Consider the following 27,927-nt stretch of genomic DNA (forward strand, 5'->3'; position numbering starts at 1 on the left):
AGCGCTGTGTTGTTCTGTTTGTGTAGACTGGTGCGTTCATCTCTTCCAGCCACACTGTCAAAGTTTTAGCTCTGTGCAGCTATTACTTGATTCTTGAGATGCACCACCAGTGAAACTGTGTTTTTGTTGCGAGTTACGAAAATGGAACTGTCAACATTACACCATCAAGTTTTGTGTTTAACTTGGGGTATCCGCGAGTGTGACCTCTCACAAAAGTTGAAACAGTCCTGTGGGGAACATTGATTATCTAGAGCACAAGATATTCGCCAGCACAAATCATTTTTGGAAGCCCGAGAACACATTGAAGATGGACCTCTCGGGGTGACCTTCAACTTTAAACACTGACGAAAATGTCGAACATATGTGTGCTCTTATGAGATTCTTCCTCTAGGATAGACTGTCAACAAGTGTTGTACAAAGATATCGTTGAAAGGCTCAGGAAAATGGCGAATCGAGTGAGACAAAACATGCAGACAAGGTGATGCTGCACCATGACAACACCACTGTCACACGGCGACCTCCATTATGGAATTTTTGACCTCAAAAGGCATTACCATTATTTCACAGACCCTCTAATTCACCTGAGGACTCTGTAGAACATTCAAAAGAATGTACCCGACATGTCAAAGGCCCTACCAGTTGAAACTTTCAGCACTGCTACCAAGCCTGGGACCAATGGCTTCACTGCTGTACAGCTACCGAAGGGAACTACTCGTACTTTGTAGGGGTCAATGCTGTCTGAAAAAAAATAGAAACTATGTTAGATAAAAAAATCAGTCTCAATTTTCTCACACACCTCATACAATCGCCATTGCAATAACCTACTTTTATGTCTTATTTCCGATTTAGCCGAAAATTCTGGGAACGTAGTTAAAATTCCAAACCAATATAACAAAACGCCAGCTACCTTTATTTACGAGCCATAGAAAATTACGCACGAGAATCTCACTGGCTCCCTACATTGTGGTGACAAAAGTCATGAGATACCTCCTAAAACCGTGTGGACCCGCTTTGGCCTGCTACAGTGCAGCAACTCCAGATGGCATGGACTCGATAAGTCGTTGAAAGTCCCCTGCCAAATATATCGTTCGCACTGTCCAGAATGTTCTTCAAATCACTTGTGAACAATTGTGGTCCAGTGACATAGCACATGGTCACCCCAAAAAATTTCATCGTTGTTTGGGATCATGAACTCTATAATGGCTACAAATGGCCTACAAGTAGCCAAATATAATCATTTACAGTCAATGATCGGTTCAGTTCGATCAGAGGACCCAGTCCATTCCATGTAAACACAGCCCATACCATTATGGATCCACTGCCAGCTTGCGCAGTGGCTTGTTGACAACTTGGGTCCACGGCTTCGTGGGGTCTGCGCCACACTCGAGCCCTACAATTAGCTCTTAGCAACTGAAATCGGGACTCATCGGACCAAGCCACGGTTTTCCAGTCGTCTAGCGTCCAACCCATATGGTCACGAGTCCAGGACAGGTGCTGAAAGCGACGTCGCGCCATTAGCAAAGGCATTGCCTATTAACGCCAAATCTCGCCGCACAGTCCTAACGAATACATTCATCGCATGCCCTACATTTATTTCTGCAGTTACTTCACGCAGTGTTGCTTGAATGTTAGCAATGACAGCTCTACGCAAACGCCATTGTTCTCTGTCGTTAGGCGAAGGCCGTCGGCCACTATTGAGAGGTAATGCCTGAAATCTGGTTTTCTCGGCATACTGTTGAAATCTCGGAATACTGAATTTCCAAACGATTTCTGAAATGGAATGATCTAGTGCATCTAGCTCCAACTACCTTTCTAGGTACGAAGTCTACTTCCCACCGTTGGGCACAATCACGTCGGAGTCCTTCACATTAATCACCTGAGTACAAATGACAGCTCCACCAGTGGCTGCCATTTATACCTCATGCAGGCCATAAATACTACAGCCATCTGTATCTGTGCATATCGCTATCCCATGACTTGTCACCTCAAGGGCGGGCGGGGAGGGGGGGGGAGGGGGGGGGGGGAAGGATTAGTGTTTGAAGTCCCGTCGACAACGAGGTTATTAGAGACGGAGTAAAAGTTCTGATTTAGGGAATTATGGGGAAGGAAATCGGCCCTGCTCTTTGCCAGAGGACACATCCCGGCATTTACCTGAAGCGATTTAGGGAAATCACGGAAAACCTAAATCAGGATGGCCGTACGCGGATTTGAACCGTTGTCCTCCGAAAGAGAGCCCATTGTGCTAACAACTGCACCACCTCGCTCGTTTTGTCACCTGAATATACATCTGATTCATGTTTCGTCATGTTGACTTCCCACGATTCATCGCGCCAATTTACCAACAGCAGCAAAGCCGCCGACACCAGAAGTGCACGTTTAGCTGTAATTACATCCTATTATGTTAGAAGTCGTATATCGGTGTGGAAATTTGCACAAACTGGATGAAAACTAAGTGGAAAGCAGCCCGCGTGGCGAGGTGCTCACCCTTCTTGAGGCTGAGCTGGTTCTCGCCCCCGGCCGTGAAGTCGTAGAGAGCGACGAAGAGCTGCGGGTCGTCGTCCTCCTGCGCCTGCAGCAGGTTCTCCTTGGAGGTCCAGCGGGCGGCGGCGTCCAGCGAGCCGGAGCCCGAGCCGGCGGTGGCCGACCCGCCCCCGCCGCCGCCGGAGCCGCCGCCGCCGCCGCCCACGGCCGGCACGCAGCCGGCCCCCGTGGCCGCCCCCGCCCCGGCCCCCGACACGGAGCCCACCTGGCCCAGTGTCTCGCCGTCGGGCACGTCCGGGATGTGCGGCAGGGGCCGGCTCTGCAGCAACGCCTCTGCAACACGCGCACCGTCGCTCACCCACTGCCATTCTAGCGGCGAGCCTGCGTGCAACACAAAGCGTGCTCCGTCAGCACGGGGGCCAGGCAGCGACAACACATTTACACTCTACAAGCCCATCCCTAAAAATGAACGACTTTCTTGTCTCGATCGACTAATATACGTACGAGGCCCATACCGTTCACCGGGTATACTTCGTCCGCCAGTGGCTACGTTGGCCACTCATACGCCAAAACTTTTACAGTTCTCTGTTGGCTCTCAGTTGCCTGTTTAGTGTTTTCGTGACGCCATTTTTCTTGTGCAGCAGGTGGCGAAACTATTGCGACTTATAATATTTTACGAATAGTTGTATTAAAATCTGGTTGTGCAAAATCCACCAGTATTCAGAATGAGATTTTCACTCTGCAGCGGAGTGTGCGCTGATATGAAACTTCCTGGCAGATTAAAACTGTGTGCCGGACCGAGACTCGAACTCGGGACCTTTGCCTTTCGCGGGCAAGTGCTCTACCAACTGAGCTACCCAAGCACGACTCACGCTCCGCCCTCACAGCCTCACTTCTGCCAGTATCTCGTCTCCTACCTTCCAAACTTCACAGAAGCTCTCATGCGAACCTTGCAGAACTAGCGCTCCTGAAAGAAAGGATATTGCGGAGACATGGCTTAGCCACAGCCTTGGGGATGTTTCCAGAATGAGATTTTCACTCTGCAGCAGAGTGCGCGCTGATATGAAACTTCCTGACAGATTGAAGCTGTGTGCTGGACCGAGACTCGAACTCGGGACCTTTGCATTTCGCGGGCAAGTGCTCTACCATCTGGGCTACCCAAGCACGACTCACGCCCCGCCCTCACAGCCTCACTGCCAGGAAGTTTCATATCAGCGCACACTCCGCTGCAGAGTGAAAATCTCATTCTGTTAACATCCCCAAGGCAGTGGCTAAGCCATGTCTCTGCAATATCCTTTCTTTCAGGAGTGCTAGTTCTGCAAGGTTCGCAGGAGAGCTTCTGTGAAGTTTGGAAGGTAGGTTCAAAATGGTTTAAATGGCTCTGAGCACTATGGGACTCAACTTCTGAGGTCATTAGTCCCCTAGAACTTAGAACTAGTTAAACCTAACTAACCTAAGTACATCACACACATCCATGCCCGAGGCAGGATTCGAACCTGCGACCGTATCGTTCTCGCGGTTCCAGACTGCAGCGCCAAGAATCGCACGGCCACACTGGCCGGCCTGGAAGGTAGGAGACGAGGTACTGGCAGAAGTGAGGCTGTGAGGGCGGGGCGTGAGTCTTGGTTGGGTAACTCAGTTGGCAGAGCACTTGCCCGCGAAAAGCAAAGGTCCCGAGTTCGAGTCTCGGTCCGGCACACAGTTTTAATCTGCCAGTAAGTTCCACCAGTATTATTTAACTACAAATGGCTTGGCCTTTTCACCTATATCATGTATGAAGCTTTCCGTCAGACTAAACTATGAGCCGGACTTAGACTCGAACTCGGGAACTTTGCCTTTCGAGGGCAAGATTCAACCAAAGTTCCGTATCAGGGTACACTCCGCTGCAGAACGAAAATTTCATTCTGGAAACATCCCCAAGGCTATGGCTAAGCCATCTCTGCAATATCCTTTCCTTCAGAAGTGCTATTCCCGCCAGTTTCGCAGAACTTCTGTGAAGTTTGGGAGGTAGGAGACGAGGTAGTGGCGAAACTAAAGCCGTGAGGAAGGGTCGTAAGTCGTGTTTGGGTAGTTCAGCTGGTAGAGCACTTGCTTGCGGCAGGCAATGGTTCCGAGCTCGAGGCTCGGTCCAGCGCACAGTTTCAATCTACCAGGAAGTTTCGTATCAGCGCATTCTCCGCTACAGAGTGAACATTTCATTCTGTTGTTCGATAAATTCAGATCACTGATTAGTTTTTTGATCACATTTATATATCTGTCACTATATTACGATTACTGAGGTCACGTGCATGATTTCTCTATTTTGGAGTTTCTTTAAGCACTGGTCATTGTTAACTCAGGATTACACACACACACACACACACACACACACACACACACACACACACACACACACACACACACACAGTTTATTAGTGTTGATGCAATGACAGTGTGGAACTAAGGAACACAAAAAAATAACGTTCGGCGTATAGAAGAAGGCTCATTTCTAACTGGTAATATATCCACAAATAAAAACAAATATCAGTCATGTACTGCTCAACTGCGAGCTACTGTGGTTCAGACAGTGATTCAGGTATAAGATATGATGTCAAGAATCTGCATAAACAAGGAATGGAGTTTGTTTGGCCACAAATGCCAGCTACTGACTCGATAAACGGATAACAGATAATCTTAGTTCTAACTGCACCGGATGTTCTGACGGGAGGATTTAGGTTTAAAATAGAAGAAACTGGAAGTATTATACTCAACTAAATTTGGAGCTGTGTGCGTGGTACTCCATCCCAGCAGTACCTGTCATTATATTTATAATTTTGATGATCCATCACACTGTGACTTACGTGCTGCACTAGGCTATACTTTTCTTTTATGAGGTTTAATAAAGCGCTTAAAAAACTTCAGAATAGTGTATTTATTTCTGAGTGGTCAATGTTTCGTTGTGTTTTTCAAATACTGACCACAAAATTGACTGGTAGTTGACTGTTGTGGTGAAAGTGTTGTCCGGTCAATGTATCCCCAAATCTCCTCTTCTTTTGACCACCTGCAATCGGTTCCATAATTTCCTTTGCATTTTAACGCTTTCATACAATCCCTTATGTTCCTATCACAAATATCACACAAGATAAAAAATAGTCTTGACAATCACATCTCAATCCGAAAATCGGACCAAGTATACCCGGTTTACGGTATCGAAAGTCGTGAGCAATCCACTGTTAAAATTGTTCCAGTTCCAACAATGTAACAAAACGATAGCGAACTGTAAGTTCAAAACGTCATGGTTGCAAAATATTGTCACGGATTATTTACAGAATAATTGTGGTAATGGTCGACTTTGATTTATTGGGACAATTTTGGAAAAGTGTCTACTTGTAAAGTGGGAAAGTGTCCACCTGTAAAGGAGACTGCAAACAGGACGCTAGCGCGACCTATTCTTGAGTACTGCTGGAGTGTTTTAAATACCAGATCGGATTAATAAAAAACCATCGACGCAGTTCCGAGGCTGGCTGCGAGATCTGTTACCGATAGATTTGAACAATACGCCAAGCGTTACAGCGGTGGGGGGTCTCAAATGGGGATCCCTGGAGGGATGGCGGCGTTCTTTTCGAGGAACACTATTGAGAAAATTCAGGAAACTGACATCTTCTACTGCCAAATTACATTTCGCATAAAGATCACTAAGTTAAATACGAGAACTTACGGCTCAAACGGTGGCAAATAGATAGCCGATTTTCGCTCGTTTTATTTGCGAGTGGAATAGGAAAGGAAACGACTAGTAGTGGTACAGGGTACCTTCTGCCACGGATCGTACGGTAGCTAGCAGGTTTGTGTGTAGATGCAGAAAAGTGGTAGATATCGGCCACAGGGAGAAGCAGTTTGGATTCAGGAGAATTGCGAGGGAATACTGTGACATTGTAATTCGGTCAGAAACAGCGAAGGACTTGGAAGAGCAACAGAATGGATGGTGTCTTCAAAGTGAGTATATAAGATAAACAATAATAAAAAAAACAATAGTAACGGAATGTAGTCGAATTACATCACGCGATGCTGAGGGATGCACACAGGGTAAATCACCTAAAACTTTCACAGCAAATATTGTGAAAATGGAAAGTGCTATTGATGTGCGGGTTTCACAGAATGGATTGGAAGTCAGGGAGCTCGTATTGTTAGCTAATAAACAGATTGTAATAATACTTATAAACTTTATTTTTGTGTGCAAATATTCACTTTTTAAATGGCACAATGCCTACTGAAATTAACAAAATGAAAGTACAGTGAATTGGAATGTCAGTGGTGTTTGTTGCAGGATTACCTACCAATACAGTTGGAGAGCCTCTACAATGCTGTTCGAGTTTACAGGGAATGCCAAGTGGGCTGAGGCGTGAATGGAAATTTTGATTGAGGAGGGAGACGTGCTAGGGTAGTCCGTACTGTTGTGCAAAGCCAAAGGTGGCGTAGTGCTTAGCGCGTCTGCCTAGTGAGCAGGAGACCCAGGTTAGAATCCCGGACTTGGTACAATTTTCATTCGTCACTTGTATGCATTCCAGATGTCAGACTTCGAAAGGTCTCTGGAACAATATACGAGGGTCATTCAATAATTAATGCCTCACAAACGTCTCTGCAGTTCCTGAGGCTGTATCTTTCTTTACCTATTGCCCAACTGTACTATCAACTGCAGCATCGCCATCCACTGCACACAAACGTTTATGGATGTTCACCACGGTTCCTTTTTGTGCACACAAGACTTCAATAACAGCACGCTGCTTGTAACGTGAGTCATATGTAGACGTCATTTTGACACAGTATTACGGCTCTGTCATCTGCCAGACCGGTTCGAAACTTCACCGGCGCACAGAACAGACATCAAATGTGAAGCACCAACAAGGACTTCGATCTGTGTATATAAATGGATTTTTTTTTTAATTTGGGGCACTACTTATTTAACGACACTCTTAGTTTTATTTGATACTGAAACAACGGATTAGTTTTGCTATTTGGGCAGCGAAACAACTGAAGACCGAAGTAGAGAGGATGTAAAATGTAGACTGGCAATGGCGAGTAGTGTGTTTCGGAAGACGAGAAATTTCTTAACGTCTAATATAGATTTAAATTTTAGAAACTCTTTTCTGAAGGTATTTGTTTGGAGTGTAGCCTTGAATGGCATTGAAACGTGGACGATAAATAGTTCACACAAGAAGAGAATAGAAGCTTTTGAAATGTGGTGCTACAGAATAACGCTGAAGATTTGATGGGTAGTTCATGTAAGTAATAAGGTACTGGATAGAACAGGGGAGGAAAGAAACTTGTGGCACAACTTGAGTAGAAGAAGGGATCAGTTGATAGAACACGTTCTGAAATATCAAGTGGTCATCAGTTTAGTACTGGAGGGACGAGGGGAGGGAGGGATGGTATTGTAGAGGAAGATTAAGACATAAATACAGTGAGCACATTCAAACAGATGTAGGTTGCAGTAGTTACTCGGCGATGAAGAGGCTTGCACAGGACAGAGTAACATGGAGAGTTGTATCAAACTAGTCTACGGACTCAGACAACAACCACCAATAACAGCAAACAACGACTGCAGGAATGTTATCCATAATCATCATCCCATGCTAGTATATTTTGACGTCATCTGAGTCTCGCGTGACCACAGGCAGTATTTCGTTTCGATAGCGTGCTGTCATTGAATTCTTCGTTAAAGAGTGAAATTCTACGGCTGAAATTCACTCTAGATTTCAACGTGCTTATGAAGATGTCTGCTTTGGTGCCAGTCGTATTATGAGATGAGTAAAACATTTCAAAGGTGGAAACAGGAGTATCTAAAATGAGTCTCCATTTAAAAAAATTAATGACATAATTAGAGAAGCCAGGCGTGATACAGTGAATGAAATCGCTACAAAACTTGCAGTAGGACACGATATAGTGCAAGTAATGAGTCAAAGCTTAGGTTATAGGAAAGTTTGTGCCCGTTGGGTGCCATGTTTATTGACTGAAAACAAAAACCTAGGAAATTAACAATCATCCAAAACCTTCAGAGATTTCAAAATGAAGGTGATTATTTTTTATAGTATTGCCACAGGCGATGAAAGCTGGTTCCATGATTACGAGCCAGAAACAATATGCCTGAGTATGGAATGGCAGTACATGGATTCGCCTCGAAGGAGGAAGTGAAGACAGTGCCATCTGCTGCAAAAGTTACTGGCACTGTCTTCTAGGATGCACAAAGTTGCAGTCTGGTTTTCTTGCACCTAGACAAACCATTCATGCTGCCCGCTATATGCAGACAATTATCATCCTGCGAGAGGATAACACGCGTCCTCACACTACTCGTGTCATTGTGAAGAACATTACGACATTGGGGTGGGAAACACTTTCACATGATCTCTTTAGTCCTGATTTGGTATCCTGTGACTGCCATTATTTCGGTTTTGTTAAGGAAAATATGCAAGGTTTGTATAAGGAGACGGCCGAGGATGTTTGGGAAGCAGTTCGTCAGTATCTTCAGGAAGCTGGAAAGGAGTTCTATTGTAAGGCTGTCAGTGGTTGTTTTCAAATTTCCAGAACAAGGAGAAGAATGTGTCCAAAGAATGGAGACAAAGTGGCAAAGTATGTTCATTAAGATGATGCTGCCTACCTGTTTTGTATAAAGAATAAAAACTTTTGCTCTTAGTTTCACTCTCGGACTCGAACAATATACTGGACACTTTTCGCGGAAGGGGGAGATTCAACATTGCAGCTATAATCTCGCCAGACTGGAATGCAACCTGTATGGGCAGAAGAAAGGAGACAGCGTGCCTGTTACGCATTAAACAATCGATTACTATGAAAATAACATATTTTAAACTGTTGTTATTGACTGAAGAGTTGTACATTCAGATGAAAGGGGTCTCGCCAGAGTGCTGTGTCGAGCTAATTCAACTTCTGAATGGCCACTTTCAAGCGAAAACAACACTACTAGAACACAAAAGCAAAATAACTGAACAGCGACAACAACTGGTCAGATCATTTTTCTCCTGACGCGGTTTCGCAGCAAAGCTCTCTCAATACTTTTCACATTGGCCTACTTGAAACCATGCCGCTCTTTTCATTATTATAATGGTACTCCTTGTGAGATGTGTCCCATATTTCAGGGCATTTCTTCACCTCTTCAGTAAGCATTTCTACATCCAAGGCGGTTCCATCCGTGAACACGTGCGTGCTGTCCAAGTCTCCCGTGACTGCAGCAAGATCGCAGTGCATCACAGCCGTACCGTGCGCGGCTCAATTTCTTCCCATTTACTGCTGTAAAGCCATTTGCCAGTGACTAAAAGCGTCACAAAAGCTCATGCTCAGCAATACGCTGAAGCAAGCAGCTTGCGCCGAGTACATACGCGACGAAGGACAAACATTCATTACAAATCTAGATGAAAGAAGTTGGGAGGGAGGGGGCTTGCCGGTATGAATGGTCGTGTGGCACGAGTAGTAAAAAAAAAAAAAAATCAATACGCGGCCTGTACGCTACGGACGTGATGCCGGAGCAAACGATTCAGCGATGATGTCAGTAGTACTGTGGTGCAGGTACACATAACGCCCTTTTTTTCCGAGCTCTATTTTTTTTCGAGCTCTATTCATGAATAGAAAGAAAATGAAAACAACGGTAGAAATATTTCATTCGTGCATTACACGATGGTACGTAAATAAGTAAAGTTTTTTTTTCTGCTCTTTGGGTTGAAAGAACGAATTCAACATTGTCATGCCTTAACTTCTAGGTTGTTCTTGTGGGTGAGCCTTTTACGAGGCCTGTTTTTTTAAGTATGTACCGTTTTGAAATTAAAAAAGACGTGCTAAGATATCTCAATTTTATTTTTACATGAAAGCCTGTACCTTAATCTACGCACTGACGCCATTACAGTCTGATTCTTCCTTGTTTACGTTGTGTACTGAGTGTTTAAGATGCCTCCGATAATCGTGAGTCCCGCCGACTGTGAAGTATGGGCTGTTATAAGATTTCTTAGCGCTAAAGGCCTAAAAGCGATCGATATTCATCGTGATATCTGTGCAGTTTACGGAGAAAACATTATGAGTGATGGAATGGTAAGAAAGTGGGTAATAGCGTTTAAAGATGGCCGCACAAATGTGCATGATGAACAATGGAGTGAGCGTCCTTCGGTCGTTCATGAAAGTTTGGTGCAGGAAGTGGACAATAAACTGAGAGAGAACAGACGCTTTACGATTACCTCCTTGCAGGATGACATTCCTTATGTTTCTCGTAGTGTTTTGTATGGCATTGTGACCAAGCACTTGAATTACCGAAAATTGTGCGCACGTTGGGTACCGAAAAGGTTGACGGATGTGCACAAAACCAAACGTTTAGACAGTGCATTGACTTTCCTTGAGCGGTACCACAACGACGGTGATGATTTCTTAAGCCAAACTGTTACGGGCGATGGAACATGAGTGGCCTACTTCACACCAGAATCAAAGCAACAGTCCATGGAAGTTGAGTATGGGCATCCTTTTGCTGCAAGACAATGCCCGTCCGCATGTGGCGAATCAGACCAAAGATCTCATCACATCTTTTCGACGGGAAACTCTGGATCATCCTCCGTACAGGCCCCACCTTGCGCCCAGTGACTACCATCTGTTCCTGCACCTGGGCGGTCAGCGTCTTCAAGACGATGACGAAGTCAAAACAGTGGTGATGCAGTGGTTAACAAGTCAGACGGCAGACTTCTATGAGGCGGGTATTAAAAAACTGGTACAACGTTATGACAAGTGCCTCAATATTGACGGAAATTATGTAGAAAAGTAGATTAAGGTACAAGCTTTCATGTAAAAATAAAATTTTTGAGATATCTTAGCACGTTTTTCAAAACGGTACTTCACGCCTCGTATTATAAGCGCTCCGTTGTCTGTAAGCACCGACGAAGAAATGTGGACAGTGATTCGTTTTCTGTACTCTCAAGGGGCTAAAGCCTCGGAATTTGCTCGCACAATGCAGTTGCAGTCTGGCGATTGCCAACTCAGCGAGCGAAAAATTTACGAATGGATAAATGGCTTTAAAAGTGGGAATGTTCTGCCCACGAAGAGCGTTCGTGAGTGCCATCTACTTCGTAAATGAGCAGTAACACCGAGACAGCTGAGCGTCACATCAGAACTTATGATATTGCGCATAAATGGAATGTTAGGCACGATTCACGATTTGCAATCGTATATGAATATCTGAACTATCACAAGGTCCGTGTCGTTTGGAAATGTCAATTCCCATTTAACGCGTCCTGTAGAAGGGGGAAGACTTTCTCAATCTCATAATAACCGTTGACGAGAAGTCTATCCATCACAACGAACCACAAAGCAAGCAGCATAAAATTGGGGAGAGGTGTGGGCATGCGAGAGAGGGAATGAGAGGGGAGGGACAAGCATCATTATTCGTTTACAACAAAAAAATTCAAACGCCGAGCTTCTGCAGGAAAGTTGATGATGACAATGTTTTGTAACATGAAAAGTCCATTGCTGATTATTACACCCCTAACAATCAAAAGGTGAATAGTGACAGCTACTAAGAGCTAAAGAACTAAAACTCAAAATCAAAACGAAGAGGTGAGGAAAGTTTTCAAAAGGTGTAATTCTGATTCATGATAATGCCCGACCTCATACAGTTCAGAAACCAACCTCAGTATTCAAAACAATCTTTTTCGGCTGCTGGAACACTTATTGTCCTGTCCTAGCTCCAAGTGATTTTTAACTTCTTGGTCCGATGAGGGAACACCTGGCTAATTCCAAGTTTTTGCCTGGTGACGAGGTTATGGAGTGCAGCGATAATTAACTGGCACGATGCTACACACCTTCTTCCAGCACGAAATTGCGGAGCTTGTCAAGATATGGAGCAAGTGTTTAGAAGTTGAGGGAAAATATGGACAGAAATTACACTGAGGTGAACAAAGTCCTGCGACAGTAATATGCACATATACAGATGGCGGCAGTGCTGCGTACACAAGGTACGAAAGGGCAGTGCATTGTACTCAGGTGATTCATGTGAAAAGTTTATGACCACGACGAGAATGAGCAGACCTTGAACGCGGAATGGCAGGTAGTTGGAGCTAGATGGATGAGACATCCACTTTGGAAATCGTTAAGGAATTCAATATTCAGACACCCACAGTGTTAAGAGCGAGGCGAGAATACCAAGTTTCAGGCGTTAACTCTGACCGCAGCCAACGCAGTGGCCGACGACCTTCACATAACGACCGAGATCAGCGGCGTTTACGTAGAGTTGTCAGAGCTAACAGACTCCGTGCTGTGGTCAAGTGAACCGATCGTTGACTGGAAATGATGCATTTATTCGTGGACTTCATGTTCCATGACACCGGCGGAATTTTTATGGATGACAATGTGTCGTGTCACCGAGCCACAACTGTTAGCAATTTGTTTGAAGAACATTCTGGACAATTAGAGCGAATGATCTGGCCGTCCAGATCGCCCGACATGAATCTCATAGAACATTCATGGAACATAATCGAGAGGTCAATTCGTGCGGAAAATAATGCACCGGCCAACACTTTTGCAATTGAGCATTCCCAATATTTCTGCAGGGGACTTCCGCTGACCTTTTGAGTCCATGCCACGTCGAGTTGCTGCACTACGCCGGGCAAAGGAAGGTTCGACACGATATTAGGAGGTATTCCATGACTTTTGTCACCTCAGTATACAAAGCGTGCTTGGGGACGCGGAAAGCTCTGCAGTCGTACTGTGGAAATGTAGCTAAGTATCTGACGTCCAAAAGGGCATGATCATTGACGTTCGGACCAAGGTTTGAAGCATTTCAGAAGCGGCTAAGTTTCTAAACTGCTCGCGTGCTGCCTTGGTTGAAATATACGGTGCATGCCAAAATGGCGCTATCGAAACCCGGGGCCAGGCCACTGTGGTGCGCCGGCCGCGGTGGACGAGCGGTTCTAGGCGCTTCAGTCCGGAACCTCGCGACTGCTACGGTCGCAGGTTCAAATCCTCCCTCGGCCATGGATGTGTGTGATGTCCTTAGGTTAGTTAGGTTTTATGTAGTTCCAAGTTTTAGGGGACTGATGACCTCAGATGTTAAGTCCCATAGTGCTAACAGCCATTTGAACCATTTTGAACCACTGTGGTGCACCACGGGCTGCGGAAATGTGTACGGGCGAACAGACAAGCAACTTTTGAGCAAATGACTGTCCAAGTGAACCAAGGGGTCACATAATCGTTGGCACTAGCGTGACCTTGCATAGAAACTAGGGGGTCCGTGGAATACCACGATATGGCTGCCCAAATCATCACCAAACCGGCGCCATGTTTCGCTCTTGGGAAGTAAACTCATCCGACCAAATTACTTTCTTCCACTGCTTGCACCATAGTCCAGGTTTTACGACTTTGCCACCACTTTATCCTCTTACGGGCATTTGCATCACTGATGAGTAGTTTCGGGATTCCAGCTTGTCCGGCAATTCCCAACTTATGTCCTCTGTGTTGTTTTGGTGCTAACAAGGACCGCGAATGCGACATTCAGTCCTACTGTGACTCTTGCAGCTCTCGTTCCCTTGTATTTCGTCGCAATCCTTTTCAACGACCGTCCGCAATGATCACTCAACACACACTTTTGTCCGCTTTGTGACTTAGCGGATGACGTTTTTCCGCTTTCGCTGTATGCGGTATAAATCTTCGATATTGTGTCTCATGAAACCCCAAACACTTCGGCCACCTTCGCGAAAGAACTTGCCCCCATTTTAACAGCCGTGTACCGCAAGTCTCTAGAGGAACGGAAGGTTCCAAATGATTGGAAAAGAGCACAGGTAGTCCCAGTCTTCAAGAAGGGTCGTCGAGCAGATGTTGTAGAATTTTAGAACATGTTTTTTGCTGGCGTATCATGTCGTTTCTGGAAACCCAGAATCTACTCTGTAGGAATCAATATGGATTCCGGAAACAGCGATCGTGAGAGACCCAACTCGCTTCATTTGTTCATGAGACCCAGAAAATATTAGATACAGGCTCCCAGGTAGATGCTATTTTCCTTGACTTCCGGAAGGCGTTCGATACAGTTCCGCACTGTCGCCTGATAAAGTAAGAGCCTACGGAATATGTATTGCGAATACATAGAAAGAAGGATCCTTTATTGTATGATTATATGATAGCGGAGCAAACACTGGTAGCAGTTACTTCTGTAAAGTATCTGGGAGTATGCGTACGGAACGATTTGAAGTGGAATGATCATATAAAATTGTTGGTAAGGCGGGTACCAGGTTGAGATTCATTGGGAGAGTCCTTAGAAAATATAGTCCATCAACAAAGGAGGTGGCTTACAAAACACCCGATCGACCTATAGTTGAGTATTGCTCATCAGTGTGGGATCCGTACCAGATCGGGTTAACGGATGAGAGAGAGAGAAGATCCAAAGAAGAGCGGCGCGTTTCGTCACAGGGTTATTTGGTAACCGTGATAGCGTTACGGAGATGTTTAGCGAATTCAAGTGGCAGACTCTGCAAGAGAGGCGCTCTGCATCGCGGTGTAGCTTGCTCGCCAGGTTTCCAGAGGGTACGTTTCTGGATGAGGTATCGAATATATTGCTTCCCCCTACTTATACCTCCTGAGGAGATCACGAATGTAAAATTAGAGAGATTCGAGCGCGTACGGAGGCTTTCCGGCAGTCGTTCTTCCCGCGAACCATACGCGACTGGAACAGGAAAGGGAGGTAATGACAGTGGCACGTAAAGTGCCCTCCGCCACACACCGTTGGGTGGCTTGCGGAGTATAAATGTAGATGTAGATTACGTAAGCACCCACCATGCAAGCACCAACAATTTGCCCATGTCAAAATTCCGTTAGCTCCGACATAATGCACTCACAACTAGAACAAAATAGTGATCTGACCACGACAGACACTTCCAACGTATTAAGGGCACCGCACAAGTGTCGTTCGTGGTCAAATACAGCATCGTATGCATCTCTGTTTCCACATTTTTCTCCAACCCCTATACCCCCGAGCGGCTGTCGGCCACACTTAACGATAATGTTGAAATAAACATTCCGATTCATCCTAACCTGCATGAGTGGACCGAAATCATGGTGCGAAAAGTTCCTGCAGAACATTACAGAACCAACTTAGGCATCAGCTAAACCTTCAACACATTGTCGGTTACGCACCTCATTTGTGCGTCGGTATGCTCAAAGCCTGGAGTCATTTGAAAGGTGGCTAAATCGCGACTCGTCGGGTCACACTATATGCCTCGAATCAACTACTAAGTTTTGTGTTGTTCGGCCCACCGAAGACTTTCAGCTTCTTGTATCGCGTTGAGCAATGGTCTCTTGCGATGTACCCATCGACGAAAGTCCGTTGCGTCCAGTTCCCTTCACAATTTTCGGCTGGATATGGTTGATATGGACCTGCATTCTGTGACAACAGCAATTCTTGGTTTGAAACGGATCGTCATTGACAAGGCGTGACGCTCGTCATCACTGTTCTTACGCCGTATTACATGGCTGTTAGTGGTATGCCATTCGCCGTCAATGTGTTGGATAGTCCACAATACTACACCAACGAATCACGCAACTTCATTCACAGTGTGGTTACGCGCACATTGTGAACAACAGGTCTTTAACTGCCATTCTCTCTCTTCCGTCGACTCACCATACTGCACTAACTCCTAACAATCGATTGACACACACACACACACACACACACACACACACACACACACACACACACACACCGCTTCACTTCACTGCAACTACCGCCTGGTACCAGTACTAGAGCGCCAACAGCAACCCGAAGCGACGGATGGGTCTTTTGAGGGAGTCACTAACACTTTGTCTGGTAACAGTATTACTTCCTTCTCTCCACGTTCCCTAATGAGGGCGACAGTTCCATTATGCGACCAAGCTGTTTATCTCGCATAATCACCTATCGTTTGCACACCTCAGATTTCATCCAGCTCCAAACCAAAAATCTAATGGCGTAAGGTTTGGCAATCTTGGTGGACAGTTAACTGTACTACCATCACCAATCCAGAGATAAGCGTCAGTGCGCCACTAGTCCGAAAACAAACGTATTTTAAACGTGTGCTCTCGCGGTAACTATTCGAAATAGGGCATATGTCAATAACAGTTTTTTGTTGTTGCCTCAAATGAGCTTTCCTTTCGTATCCCTGAACACAGAGTATTCCTCCTGGGACACCCTGTATGGATGCATCTTGCGAAATGACAATGACGGGCAAACCGGATATTTGAGGTCAGTCCGTATGACAGTCATGCTTCCCACGTCATTTTCGCGGATGGAACAGGAAAGCGTGGCGGGAGGGGGGCACGATGACGATGACGACGACATTGGTTTTTCTAAGGACACTTCAGCACACACCCTTAAGATGGGTTGCAGAGTTTCAAGTTCAATAAATTACCGATTATTTGGGAGCGGATTATCTGGCTAGAGAATTATCCATGCATAGTTCGGCGATTTTTGAAAAAATAAAGAAAGAAGCCTTAAGTAGTTTGTTAAGTTGGAACGAATATCTTCGTTCAGAATACAAATTGCTGGTCATTGAGACTTAGGTGACGAAAGTTCATCGCGTTGTTTAACAGTGACGCATATGAAACCTAGATGACGTGGTTATAGTGAATAAAGTGTGTTCAGTACAGAAAGAGAACGGTGACAAGGTAATCGAGGCTCCCGTTATCACGCACAACCGAGGCACTGAAATGCTTTGATCATCATTAGAGTTTGTTGGGCAATATTCGTTTCACTATACGTAAACTGATGCATTGACTCCCCGGAAAACGATTACGTCGTATGGGGGAAAAAGTGGATGAAAGAGATGAACAGAAAATAATTGCACGATTGCTTCCCGAAAGTGAACTAACAGCAGTTTTAATAACTACAGCGTGTTTAGGTGTAACTTTGAACGTAATTTCTCAGTTTTAGGCGAGTAATGCGTATAAGTAACATAGTTTTCATTCGTGACATAAAATACATTTCGTAAATACAGAAGACTCCCGCGACAAAAAGGTGTATTTTGTAATATCCGTGGTTTTCGGATATCCGCGCAGTTTCGGGTCGCCTTGATCCAGATTACGAGCATTAAATGTATCCTGTACATGAGAGCACTGTATCAACGTCTACTACGGAATCGCTTGGTGCACGTACTCGGCCCGCGACCTTTTTTATGCGGAGCGTGGCGTGCAGCGACCGGAGCTACGCCGCTGTGCGCTGTATTTGGCTCACACAATTGCCCCGCCACGAGACGTGGGCAGGGGTGCCGCGGAGGGTCTGGCATCGACTCAACTCGGCAGGCCGTGACTCAGCCGGGCAGCAGACGCCACGGCGCCGGCACGGGGGCGCCTGCCTGCCTTCCTCTCCTCCTCCTCCTCCTCCTCCTCCTCCTCCTCCCCTCCCCCCCCCCCACTTCATTGCTGGCCTCCCTGTGGCCTCCAACTATTCGGCAATACTTTCTGCTTTTAAGTCCAATTGTTAGAGGGAATTTGGGAGGAACGGCGGGGGAAGGGGGGAGGGGCTATCACAGTGGGTATCATCCAAGTGGTGGGCAAAACTGACCAGTCAAAACAGACACCGGTATTTTAGTTCTGAATAACCGGTATATTTCGGAATTTGTTTGGTCTCAAGTTGTAACAGATTTTTAATTTTTTTTACTAATAACCGGGTAAAATACTGGTATATCTATTTGCCATAGCAGCAGGGCAAAAATTTTTCATTTTTAAACAAACATTTTGTTTTTAAAAAAAGGAGTAACTTAAATTCGTTAAATTTACATTGGTTTGAAATATTGCATTATATAAAGAATGGGAAAAGTTGTCAGTGCTATTTTAATATCAATGCTGACAGAAACGAGCAATAACCACATGGCATAAGAAATGGCATAGCATTGCTAAGACAATAATGTCCCTGTTACCGTGTGTCGTGGCTTAAGCAATGCGTGTACGTGCAATGTGCGAGACTTCGTCGCCGGACATCCGTTGTATTGCAGAATGGTATCAAACCTAGTCTGGAAATATTTTTATGAAGTGCATAGCGACTAAATATAAATCTTCATTTGCTCCAAAAGATTAAATAACTGTCTGTCATTTTTGTGGAATAACAAAAAAGAAAGAACGTTACAGAAACAGTAATACACGAAAAGCTTAAGAATACATTCATAGTATACAATAAAAGTACGTATCTGCTGCCTGTGTCTACATAATATACCTTTGTCAGCTTGTAGCCCTTGAAAATGAGCAAATCAATACGAAAAGCAGAGTTCTTTACCAGCAGTTTTCACCCTTTAGAATTAACTATGCGTAATGCCAAAATAGTGATATAATTCCCGGCTACAACATAGATTTTGTGCGAAGTTTCTAAAAATTAGAGTCAATGGTAGAATACTGGCGATTTTTTTTTATTCAACCACTTATCACTTTTCGAAAAAGCAGCGAATGGCGGACGAACTAAGTTTTCTTTTATTTGCCTCTTTACTTTAATATTTTGATTGTATTTTGAAACTGAAACAGTCCACATTTCTCAATCTTTCTTCGATTTTTAAGTTTATTACAGGAAGGAATAGGAATAAAAAAAAAAAAACAGAAAATTTCGGAAACCGGTTATATCGAGCGGTTCTAACAGTCAGCTTAAACTGGCATGGAAAAAAGCGATATACAATCTAAAGTTTCTGGGCTAACTTTCAGGAGAATACAGGAGTATGAAAGCAAAGTATCAAAAATAACAAGGAATTCTGGAAAATTACACGCTATGTTTAACACCGCATATTTTCAGTAGCTTGCGTGAGCAGTCTAGTCGGCAGTAGCTCAAAATTTTCTGGACTTTCAGTATGCTGTATACAGGTGGTCTGCAGCACAGAATTCATGTTTTCGACCTCGAGGACCCTGAGCTATTTTGGGGGCGGGGGGAGGGGACGTGGGGAAGGGGCGGAGGGAGGGGACGGAGAGAAGAAAAATCCGCGAAATTTTGCCACTTTTTCGACATCTGCTCCAAATTTTTCCCCCTTGCGTTCCACGATAAAAAAACACTTAAACCTTTTACATGTAGCATTATATTTCCTATAATTTGCAATGATTTAATGTCTGTCCTGACACCAAATGCTCACCAAGATATAGAGCTTCAAAGGCACGTCCAACATCTCAAAAAATAAATGCAGATGTTACTATAATTTTAATTTTATAACACTTTTAAACACATAACAGCATGTGCCTCCATCAGTCAATTATCTGTCCTAAGAAGCTTTGCAATGGAGCTTAGCTTCCTGGCACGTTAAAACTATGTGCCGAACCGGGACCTATGCCTTTCGCGGGCAAACTGTCTACCGACTGAGGTATCTAAACACGACTCACGACCCGCCCTCACAGCTTTACCTCCAGCAATACCGCATCTCCCACGTTCATACTGTATGTTTAATATTATATTGGGAGGACGTATTTTTTTCCTGCCATTTTTACGTAGCCGTAGGCATAAATGAGCATAAAGGGGACTCTCGCTGTTAGGTGTTGATCGTTAGAGGCAGGTACAATTATCTTTTTCAAAAGTTCTACAATTAAATGAAAAATTGTATTTAAGTATCTGAGTTTCATTACGTTCCTTTGAAGCTCCCTATCTTGATTAGTATATGATGTGAAAGTAAGTTTGACCAGGGGAAATACAGAAAATTTTACGTTCTGCACGACGTAAGGGTAAAAAATAAGATAAAAAACTGAAAAATTAAGAAAATTTCGCACTTTTGCAGCTCCCCCTAAGTTAACACACCGTTATCGAAATCGAAAGTTTGGATTCTACACCACAACATAACAAAAGTTCATAAAATTCTGACCTTTTCTAAAATATAGAGCGCCTGTCCACTGTACCCCGATGGCTTGCCCTTGTGGTTAGGCTCGCGGCCTGACCGGTAACATTCTAGCCAGGTAAAGGCTGGCCGCACTAGCATAAACCACACGTTGTTCATAGACGGAGTGAAGTTGGGCAAGGCAGAACAAGACAAAAATACCTTCCACGAAGGAAAAAATAACACAAAGACCTACATTCCCGAACCTACGAGAAAAGACAGCTTTCCCACTGTTAACATGTTCATATACTCATAGCCAGCAAAAAGAAGTTCTTACAGTCGTGTTTAGTGAAACACTAGCAATGGTGAGTGCATATTTCGATCGCATAAATTATGAGGCTGACAAAATTACTATTGTTTTTAAATAAATTGAGTGCCATATGTACTTCTCAAATTTTCGGATGAAACTTTTCAAATTACGGAATTTGTGGTTAAGCTACAGGCGACGAACTAAGCACTGATGTAAACAAAGTAATATATAATTCTAAGCATCTATGGCACGTTCAAAGACTGACAGGAGGGAACCCCTCCCCCCTCTTCCCCAAGAACTGTATCCTAAAACCGTGCCTGCTTACCTATGAAAGGATTACACCGTATAAGAGCGAACAGTTGCCTTCGACATTTGTAGACACTTTTAAAATTATGTGCTAAGAAGGTAGTCCAACCTGAACAACTCCCTTTCTCGCCTACTCTCTTCCAGAAAAGCCCTCACTGCAAACAACACGGGCAGACTTGCATCAAAAAGTCCACTTGGACTCTACAACTTCCGTAACATGGCACAATAGTGCTGCTGAGTGAGTTAAATGTCTCACTTGTCTTGCTGACGCCTACAAGACGACTACATGTTACCAAGAGCGCTCGTTTTTTGTGATCAATATGTTATTTCTAAGTGATGCGTCCTGTGGCGTCGTCCGAAGCACGAAGTCCTATGTCAAAGTTGGTATCTCGCTATAAAACCACGCAGCAACGAATTAGAGACGCCGACGTAGACACGCCCTCATGCGGTTCCACACGCCGCCGTTGCAGGAAGATTACTTACGTCAGAGCGCAGCGCCGCTCACCCCACCCTGCAATCATCGCTGATGACGACAACATCGTCTTACTACGGATCCAACAGCGCGAATTGTATTTAAGCCTGAACTGTATCGAAGTTCGTACTCAATTGAGCACCTCTGCAATATGTTTCTTCCGGTTCAAGTTTCCATGAATACGTACACTGAAAAACCATTTTGTTTACTGCCACCTATACATGTACCACATCAATTTTGGATACGACTGTTTACTGCGGAGAACTAAATACAATATGTTTTCTCAAAATGAAAGGAGATCCCATTTTCAGATAATAAGTAAATTCTTTGAAAAACAACATTGACATTTTCTTCTGCTGCTTCCCCTCTAATCTGATTTATTGTAACACTAGTATCGTTTGCAAAAAGCACGAATTCTGCCTGCTTAATGTTAAGTGGGAGGTCATTTACATATATAAGGAATAGGAGTAAACACAAAACAAACCCTGTGTGATTTCCTTCGTGATCTCTCCCTAGTCACTGAAATTCTTGTTCATTCTGTTTGGAAAGTATTATATAAAATAGTTGTTTGTGAAGCCAATGATAAGTATTATATAAAATAGTTGTTTGTGAAGCCAACAGCTCCATAAGAAACTTCTGAAAAAGGAACATGATCTACGCAATCAAACCCACTGGAAAAAAATCACAAAGAATAAGAACTGGCATTTTACTATGTAAGGCTTGTTTTACTTGGAGTGTGAATGCATAAACTGCTTTCTCAGTCGAACAACCTTCTTTAACACAAACTGCGATGTGCTAAGCAAATTGTTTTTGCTCAAATGTGAGACTACTCTTGAATACATAGGCTTCTGCAAGGGGACCAAGAGGGAGCATCTGCTCCCTCCTGGAGTATGTAGTGAACTTTCTTAATTTCAGAATATTTATAGAAGTGATTCTCTCTCATTCTAGTCAGCCGCATGCAGGGAGTAACATGGCGGCTTCAGTAAAAACTACATTGTTTGGTTGTTCAAGCCAATTATCCGTTCTCTTGGCGTAGCAGCGGTTCCAGGGTTGTTTTTCAATCTTAGGGAACGTGAATCTCTACAGAAAATTACCGAAATAGAGAACAAATCTTCTCTTGGCGCTTCCCCGTGCAGCCCTTAATGGGCAACAAAAAGAGTGTGCTCCAGCATCTAGCACAGTATAAACATGGTTGCATTAATCTGGCCGACGCCTGTCCCCAATTTCCACAAGGAATGCCAATTCGCTTGCGCACATCTTAATCTCAACCGTAACTTTGCAAGTGACGCATGAAGGCTTGCAGAGACTACTTTCAGATTTCACGACAGACCGATTGCAGTAGAGTGTGAAGAAAACGGCCAATCTATGCGGTAGGTACATTCACCTATACTTCATCTGTGGGCGTAAATACAGAAAAAAATAAAAATTTCTGCTCTTAACGAAATGAAGAAATGGTTAAATATTAAGGTCGAAACGGTGTTTGGACCTTCCTCAGCTATATGGCTGTTAAATTACATGGGGTGTTTGGACCTTCTTAAACTACATAGTTGTTAAATTATATGGGGTGCAACCTAGCGCAACATCCAGTTACAGAGTTACGAGTTCTGTAATCCACTCTGCCGTGCTACACAATAACGTGACAAACCAAGAGGACGAAGGCCATATTGGTTGAGTCTTAGGCTGTTAAGAGAGTGTCTACCGACGAATTTGGTGGTTGTATTCGAAGGTTACGTAGATCCATAATAATATAAGAAAATGACTCTACCTACCTAAAAAATTTAGACATAATTAGCTTTGTGCACTTCATGTCAAATTTATTTCTTCGGGCATGGCACAATCTGAAATTCAACTAATGAGTTGTATCAAAAATAGAACTTCTGGAATCTTCCCCATTCTGGAGAAATTTCTGCGAACGCCTATGCTTGAGTACATTACTATTTCGAATATATTAAACGAAGACGTCCGTGAGACAACTGGACGATAATTATTTCAACCGCTCTCATCTCTCTGGGGTCTAGCTAAACCACGCAGCTCCATCTATGCTCTAGATGACTAAACCCTAATAACGAAAACACCATTCCGCGCTGACACGTGTCTCCATCGCACACGTACAGACGCGACGCGACGCGTGGCCTTCACTAGCGACAGGCGCAACCGCAAATGGCGTGTATATTTAGAGCGCGGGAAGCGATAGCTTTCGCCCGCCACGCGTGGACAGCCATTTCTGTGCTGAGCCCACTCATGCGGAGGCGCACACGGACGGCTGCGAACGTCTCGTCGATCTCGCCTCATGCCACGACCGCGCTGCTTCCACAGCTGTGACTCACCGAACAGCGCACCTCTCTACCGTACACCATTCCGCGCTGAGACACGTGTGTATCGAGTCCTGCGTCATGAAGACCGATTACCAGTACGCCCAAATTCTATAGCGATTAAAGATCAATTTTTTAAAATATGAACTTGGGAAATACTGGAACTTGCATTCTTGGATAATTTTACTTTTGCAGCCTTAAGTCTAGAGGGTAACTATGTTTGCAAGCCCATAGGACAAAATATTAGTCACTTCCTTAAAAAAGAACACTGATCGATTTGGAGCCCTGTACACGGTAGACAACTGGGCCAATGGTTGTCAAACTGTGGGCGGCAGGCCGCATGCGACCCGAACCATGTATTCGTGCGGCCCGTGGTTCGCAACAATATTTTACAGTAATACGCATCTAGCGACTAAGAGCCGAATCCAAAAATGGCAGTTAACATTAAGAGCTTCTTAACACTGTTGTTTTGCTATTCAGTAACAAAAATACAGACACAGAAATATTATTATGAGATGTGCTTAGCTGTAATTTACAATGCGGCCACGAGATAAGTTGGCCACTTAAGTTACGGACAAAGCGATAACTAATGCGGTCACTCCGGGTTAGATGATGTGAGGGGAGGGATGCTTCGTTGTTTTTCTGCTGACGATTCATGGGTGTGCGCAATTTATGCTGAGTAGCTGTTATCGCACAGATTTCAAACCTAAGTAACATGTATGGATTCGTTAATGCGCTTATAGACACGGTCAACTTCAAATGCGGATATTTGTAACAAAGAACATGAAATCAAATAAAGCCTGTTACAGCACAATGAGTAGAAGAAAAATAGCACTCAAAACATTTAGTACATCTGTGAGATCGTGTCTCATCTTGCATAATACATTAAGAAATAAATGCAACTGCTGTTACTAATAAATTAATCAGTCCCTCAAACAGGCAACATGACACCCCTTCGGTAGTTACAGTGGTATTACAATGGGGTTGTTGAGGGTGACAGCAATAAACAAAAGTGTTCCGAATGGTGCCTCCTTTTAAAGTGGGTACCTGGAGGCCAGCGATCAGGTTATCGCGCCCTTAATATACACTCCTGGAAATTGAAATAAGAACACCGTGAATTCATTGTCCCAGGAAGGGGAAACTTTATTGACACATTCCTGGGGTCAGATACATCACATGATCACACTGACAGAACCACAGGCACATAGACACAGGCAACAGAGCATGCACAATGTCGGCACTAGTACAGTGTATATCCACCTTTCGCAGCAATGCAGGCTGCTATTCTCCCATGGAGACGATCGTAGAGATGCTGGATGTAGTCCTGTGGAACGGCTTGCCATGCCATTTCCACCTGGCGCCTCAGTTGGACCAGTGTTCGTGCTGGACGTGCAGACCGCGTGAGACGACGCTTCATCCAGTCCCAAACATGCTCAATGGGGGACAGATCCGGAGATCTTGCTGGCCAGGGTAGTTGACTTACACCTTCTAGAGCACGTTGGGTGGCACGGGATACATGCGGACGTGCATTGTCCTGTTGGAACAGCAAGTTCCCTTGCCGGTCTAGGAATGGTAGAACGATGGGTTCGATGACGGTTTGGATGTACCGTGCACTATTCAGTGTCCCCTCGACGATCACCAGTGGTGTACGGCCAGTGTAGGAGATCGCTCCCCACACCATGATGCCGGGTGTTGGCCCTGTGTGCCTCGGTCGTATGCAGTCCTGATTGTGGCGCTCACCTGCACGGCGCCAAACACGCATACGACCATCATTGGCACCAAGGCAGAAGCGACTCTCATCGCTGAAGACGACACGTCTCCATTCGTCCCTCCATTCACGCCTGTCGCGACACCACTGGAGGCGGGCTGCACGATGTTGGGGCGTGAGCGGAAGACGGCCTAACGGTGTGCGGGACCGTAGCCCAGCTTCATGGAGACGGTTGCGAATTGTCCTCGCCGATACCGCAGGAGCAACAGTGTCCCTAATTTGCTGGGAAGTGGCGGTGCGGTCCCCTACGGCACTGCGTAGGATCCTACGGTCTTGGCGTGCATCCGTGCGTCGCTGCGGTCCGGTCCCAGGTCGACGGGCACGTGCACCTTCCGCCGACCATTGGCGACAACATCGATGTACTGTGGAGACCTCACGCCCCACGTGTTGAGCAATTCGGCGGTACGTCCACCCGGCCTCCCGCATGCCCACTATACGCCCTCGCTCAAAGTCCGTCAACTGCACATACGGTTCACGTCCACGTTGTCGCGGCATGCTACCAGTGTTAAAGACTGCGATGGAGCTCCGTATGCCACGGCTAACTGGCTGACACTGACGGCGGCGGTGCACAAATGCTGCGCAGCTAGCGCCATTCGACGGCCAACACCGCGGTTCCTGGTGTGTCCGCTGTGCCGTGCGTGTGATCATTGCTTGTACAGCCCTCTCGCAGTGTCCGGAGCAAGTATGGTGGGTCTTACACACCGGTGTCAATGTGTTCTGTTTTCCATTTCCAGGAGTGTAGATCGTCTATTGGGTGCTCGCAACATACTAACTCATTCAGGTTACAAATTAGTAATAAGATCGGTACACTTGCGGCCCAAGGTGTCCTTCCAGTATCTCAGTACTGGCTCTTGAACAAAAAAATTTGACGACCGCTGTACTAGGCAGTCATGCGACCCTCAACCATTGACCTAAGTCATGGCAGTGAAATGGTGTGTATGGAACACTTGATTACATGGAATCAGAGACGAAGCCAGCGACAGAACAACAGAAATGAGCTATCGTGTTTGGACGTGCCTGTAACCAAAGCGTTAATAAAGCTGCCAGATTTGTTCATCATCGCGGAATATCCTACGTCTCTATAACGAATAGTGAACTACACCCAGCCAAGTAAACAAAGTGTATGAAAAGCGATGTAATCGACAGGGACCGGAGACGAGATGATGTTTGGTATGTGGGGCCTCAACATAGCTGTCATCAGCCCCAGCCAATCTTCACACACTACAATCTAGCGACTGTCGATGATGATGACAACACAAACACGCAATCCTCGGACAGAGAAAATCCCCAACCCGGCCGAGAATCGAATCCGGGACCCCGTGATCCAGAGGCAACAACGCTAGCCACTAGACCACCAGTTGCGGACCTGTAGACGAGAGTCGAGTCAAGTCAGTTACACTCTGCTACAAACTTGCCTGGAATTGCTGCCGCCAGTGAATACAGGCCCGGTTAACCAGTTTCCGAGCAAACATTGCTAAGGATGTTTTTGCCATGGACAGTTGAAGTCGAGCACCTCGTAAAAGGCCATGGCTCAACAGCACGTCTTCAATGGGCCAAACGAAACAGAAACTGGACAGCAGCTAACTAGAAGCGTGTGTACAGCGCTCCGATGAGTTGCGATTTTGCTCTCTTTCAAATGATGCATCGACCATGCAGTGCTTGATCTGTATCGCTGTGTCTTTAGGGGGTTCCGTGATGTCTTCGGAATCTGTTTCGTAACAATACGTGGGTCCACTTAGTTGGGCTACCGTGAACATGAACCAGGACGTTCATTTTAACATTCTCAGCGATTAACATTGTCTTTCCTTCTACATATTCACGATGATTATGCTGTGGAAATCCCTATCGTCGACAATGACAACAGCCGCATTCACAGATCTGCAGGCATAGGTTTCTAGTTTAACAAACAATCAGGCACTCCATCGCACCTCGACTGTCCCGATAAATAACCCAATCTTTATCCATAGAAAATGTATACGCCCATTTGGAAAGAGGGTAGAAACGTAGCACTCAACATCCTTGCATTCTGTTAGCTCTTCGGTATCTAATACGTGTTACACGATATTAGGTTGACGTCTCCATGGTCATGGCAGTTTAAAACGGGCCAAAATTTAAAAAAATGCGTCACGAAACAAGGGTATGTGCGCAATCTTATATACAGAAAAACGTTACGCTGGATAGTAATAAAAATTCGTCTAAATTATGTAAATTGTGGCTTTTTTCATTTATTGTGAATTGATGTGTAAATTTCATTACATTTCTATAGACGTTTACCGGGGAGGAAGGAGCTCCCAAATCGTCTGAACTATGAAATGTTGGATTACGCGTCATGGACGCAACAGGAAGACCACGTCATCAAAACTGGGCGGCTGCAGAACCAATTGTCGGCCATAACATACAATCAGCCCTGTTCCCTTGCTTTCGTTTGATTTCTACTCATGATCAGAATGATTCTTTTTAAGACAGCTGAATTTTGGTTCTTGAGTCGACTGGGTAAACTTGTCGGCTGTGTATAGTAATCT

The 27,927-nt window shown here is 44.9% G+C and overlaps 1 protein-coding gene across 1 annotated transcript in view; it reads right to left on the reverse strand.

Moving 5' to 3' along the window:
• Nucleotides 1-27,927, reverse strand: part of LOC124795847 (tyrosine-protein kinase Abl) — a 448,464-nt gene that overhangs the window by 149,471 nt on the left and 271,066 nt on the right. Inside the window, exon 2 of the mRNA XM_047259929.1 lies at nt 2,485-2,814. Coding sequence (XP_047115885.1) covers nt 2,485-2,814 — 330 coding nt within the window. The remainder of the gene's footprint in view (nt 1-2,484; nt 2,815-27,927) is intronic.

The sequence above is a fragment of the Schistocerca piceifrons genome, chromosome 4 (genome assembly GCF_021461385.2).
Source record: "Schistocerca piceifrons isolate TAMUIC-IGC-003096 chromosome 4, iqSchPice1.1, whole genome shotgun sequence".
NCBI classification, from domain to species: Eukaryota; Metazoa; Arthropoda; class Insecta; order Orthoptera; family Acrididae; genus Schistocerca; species Schistocerca piceifrons.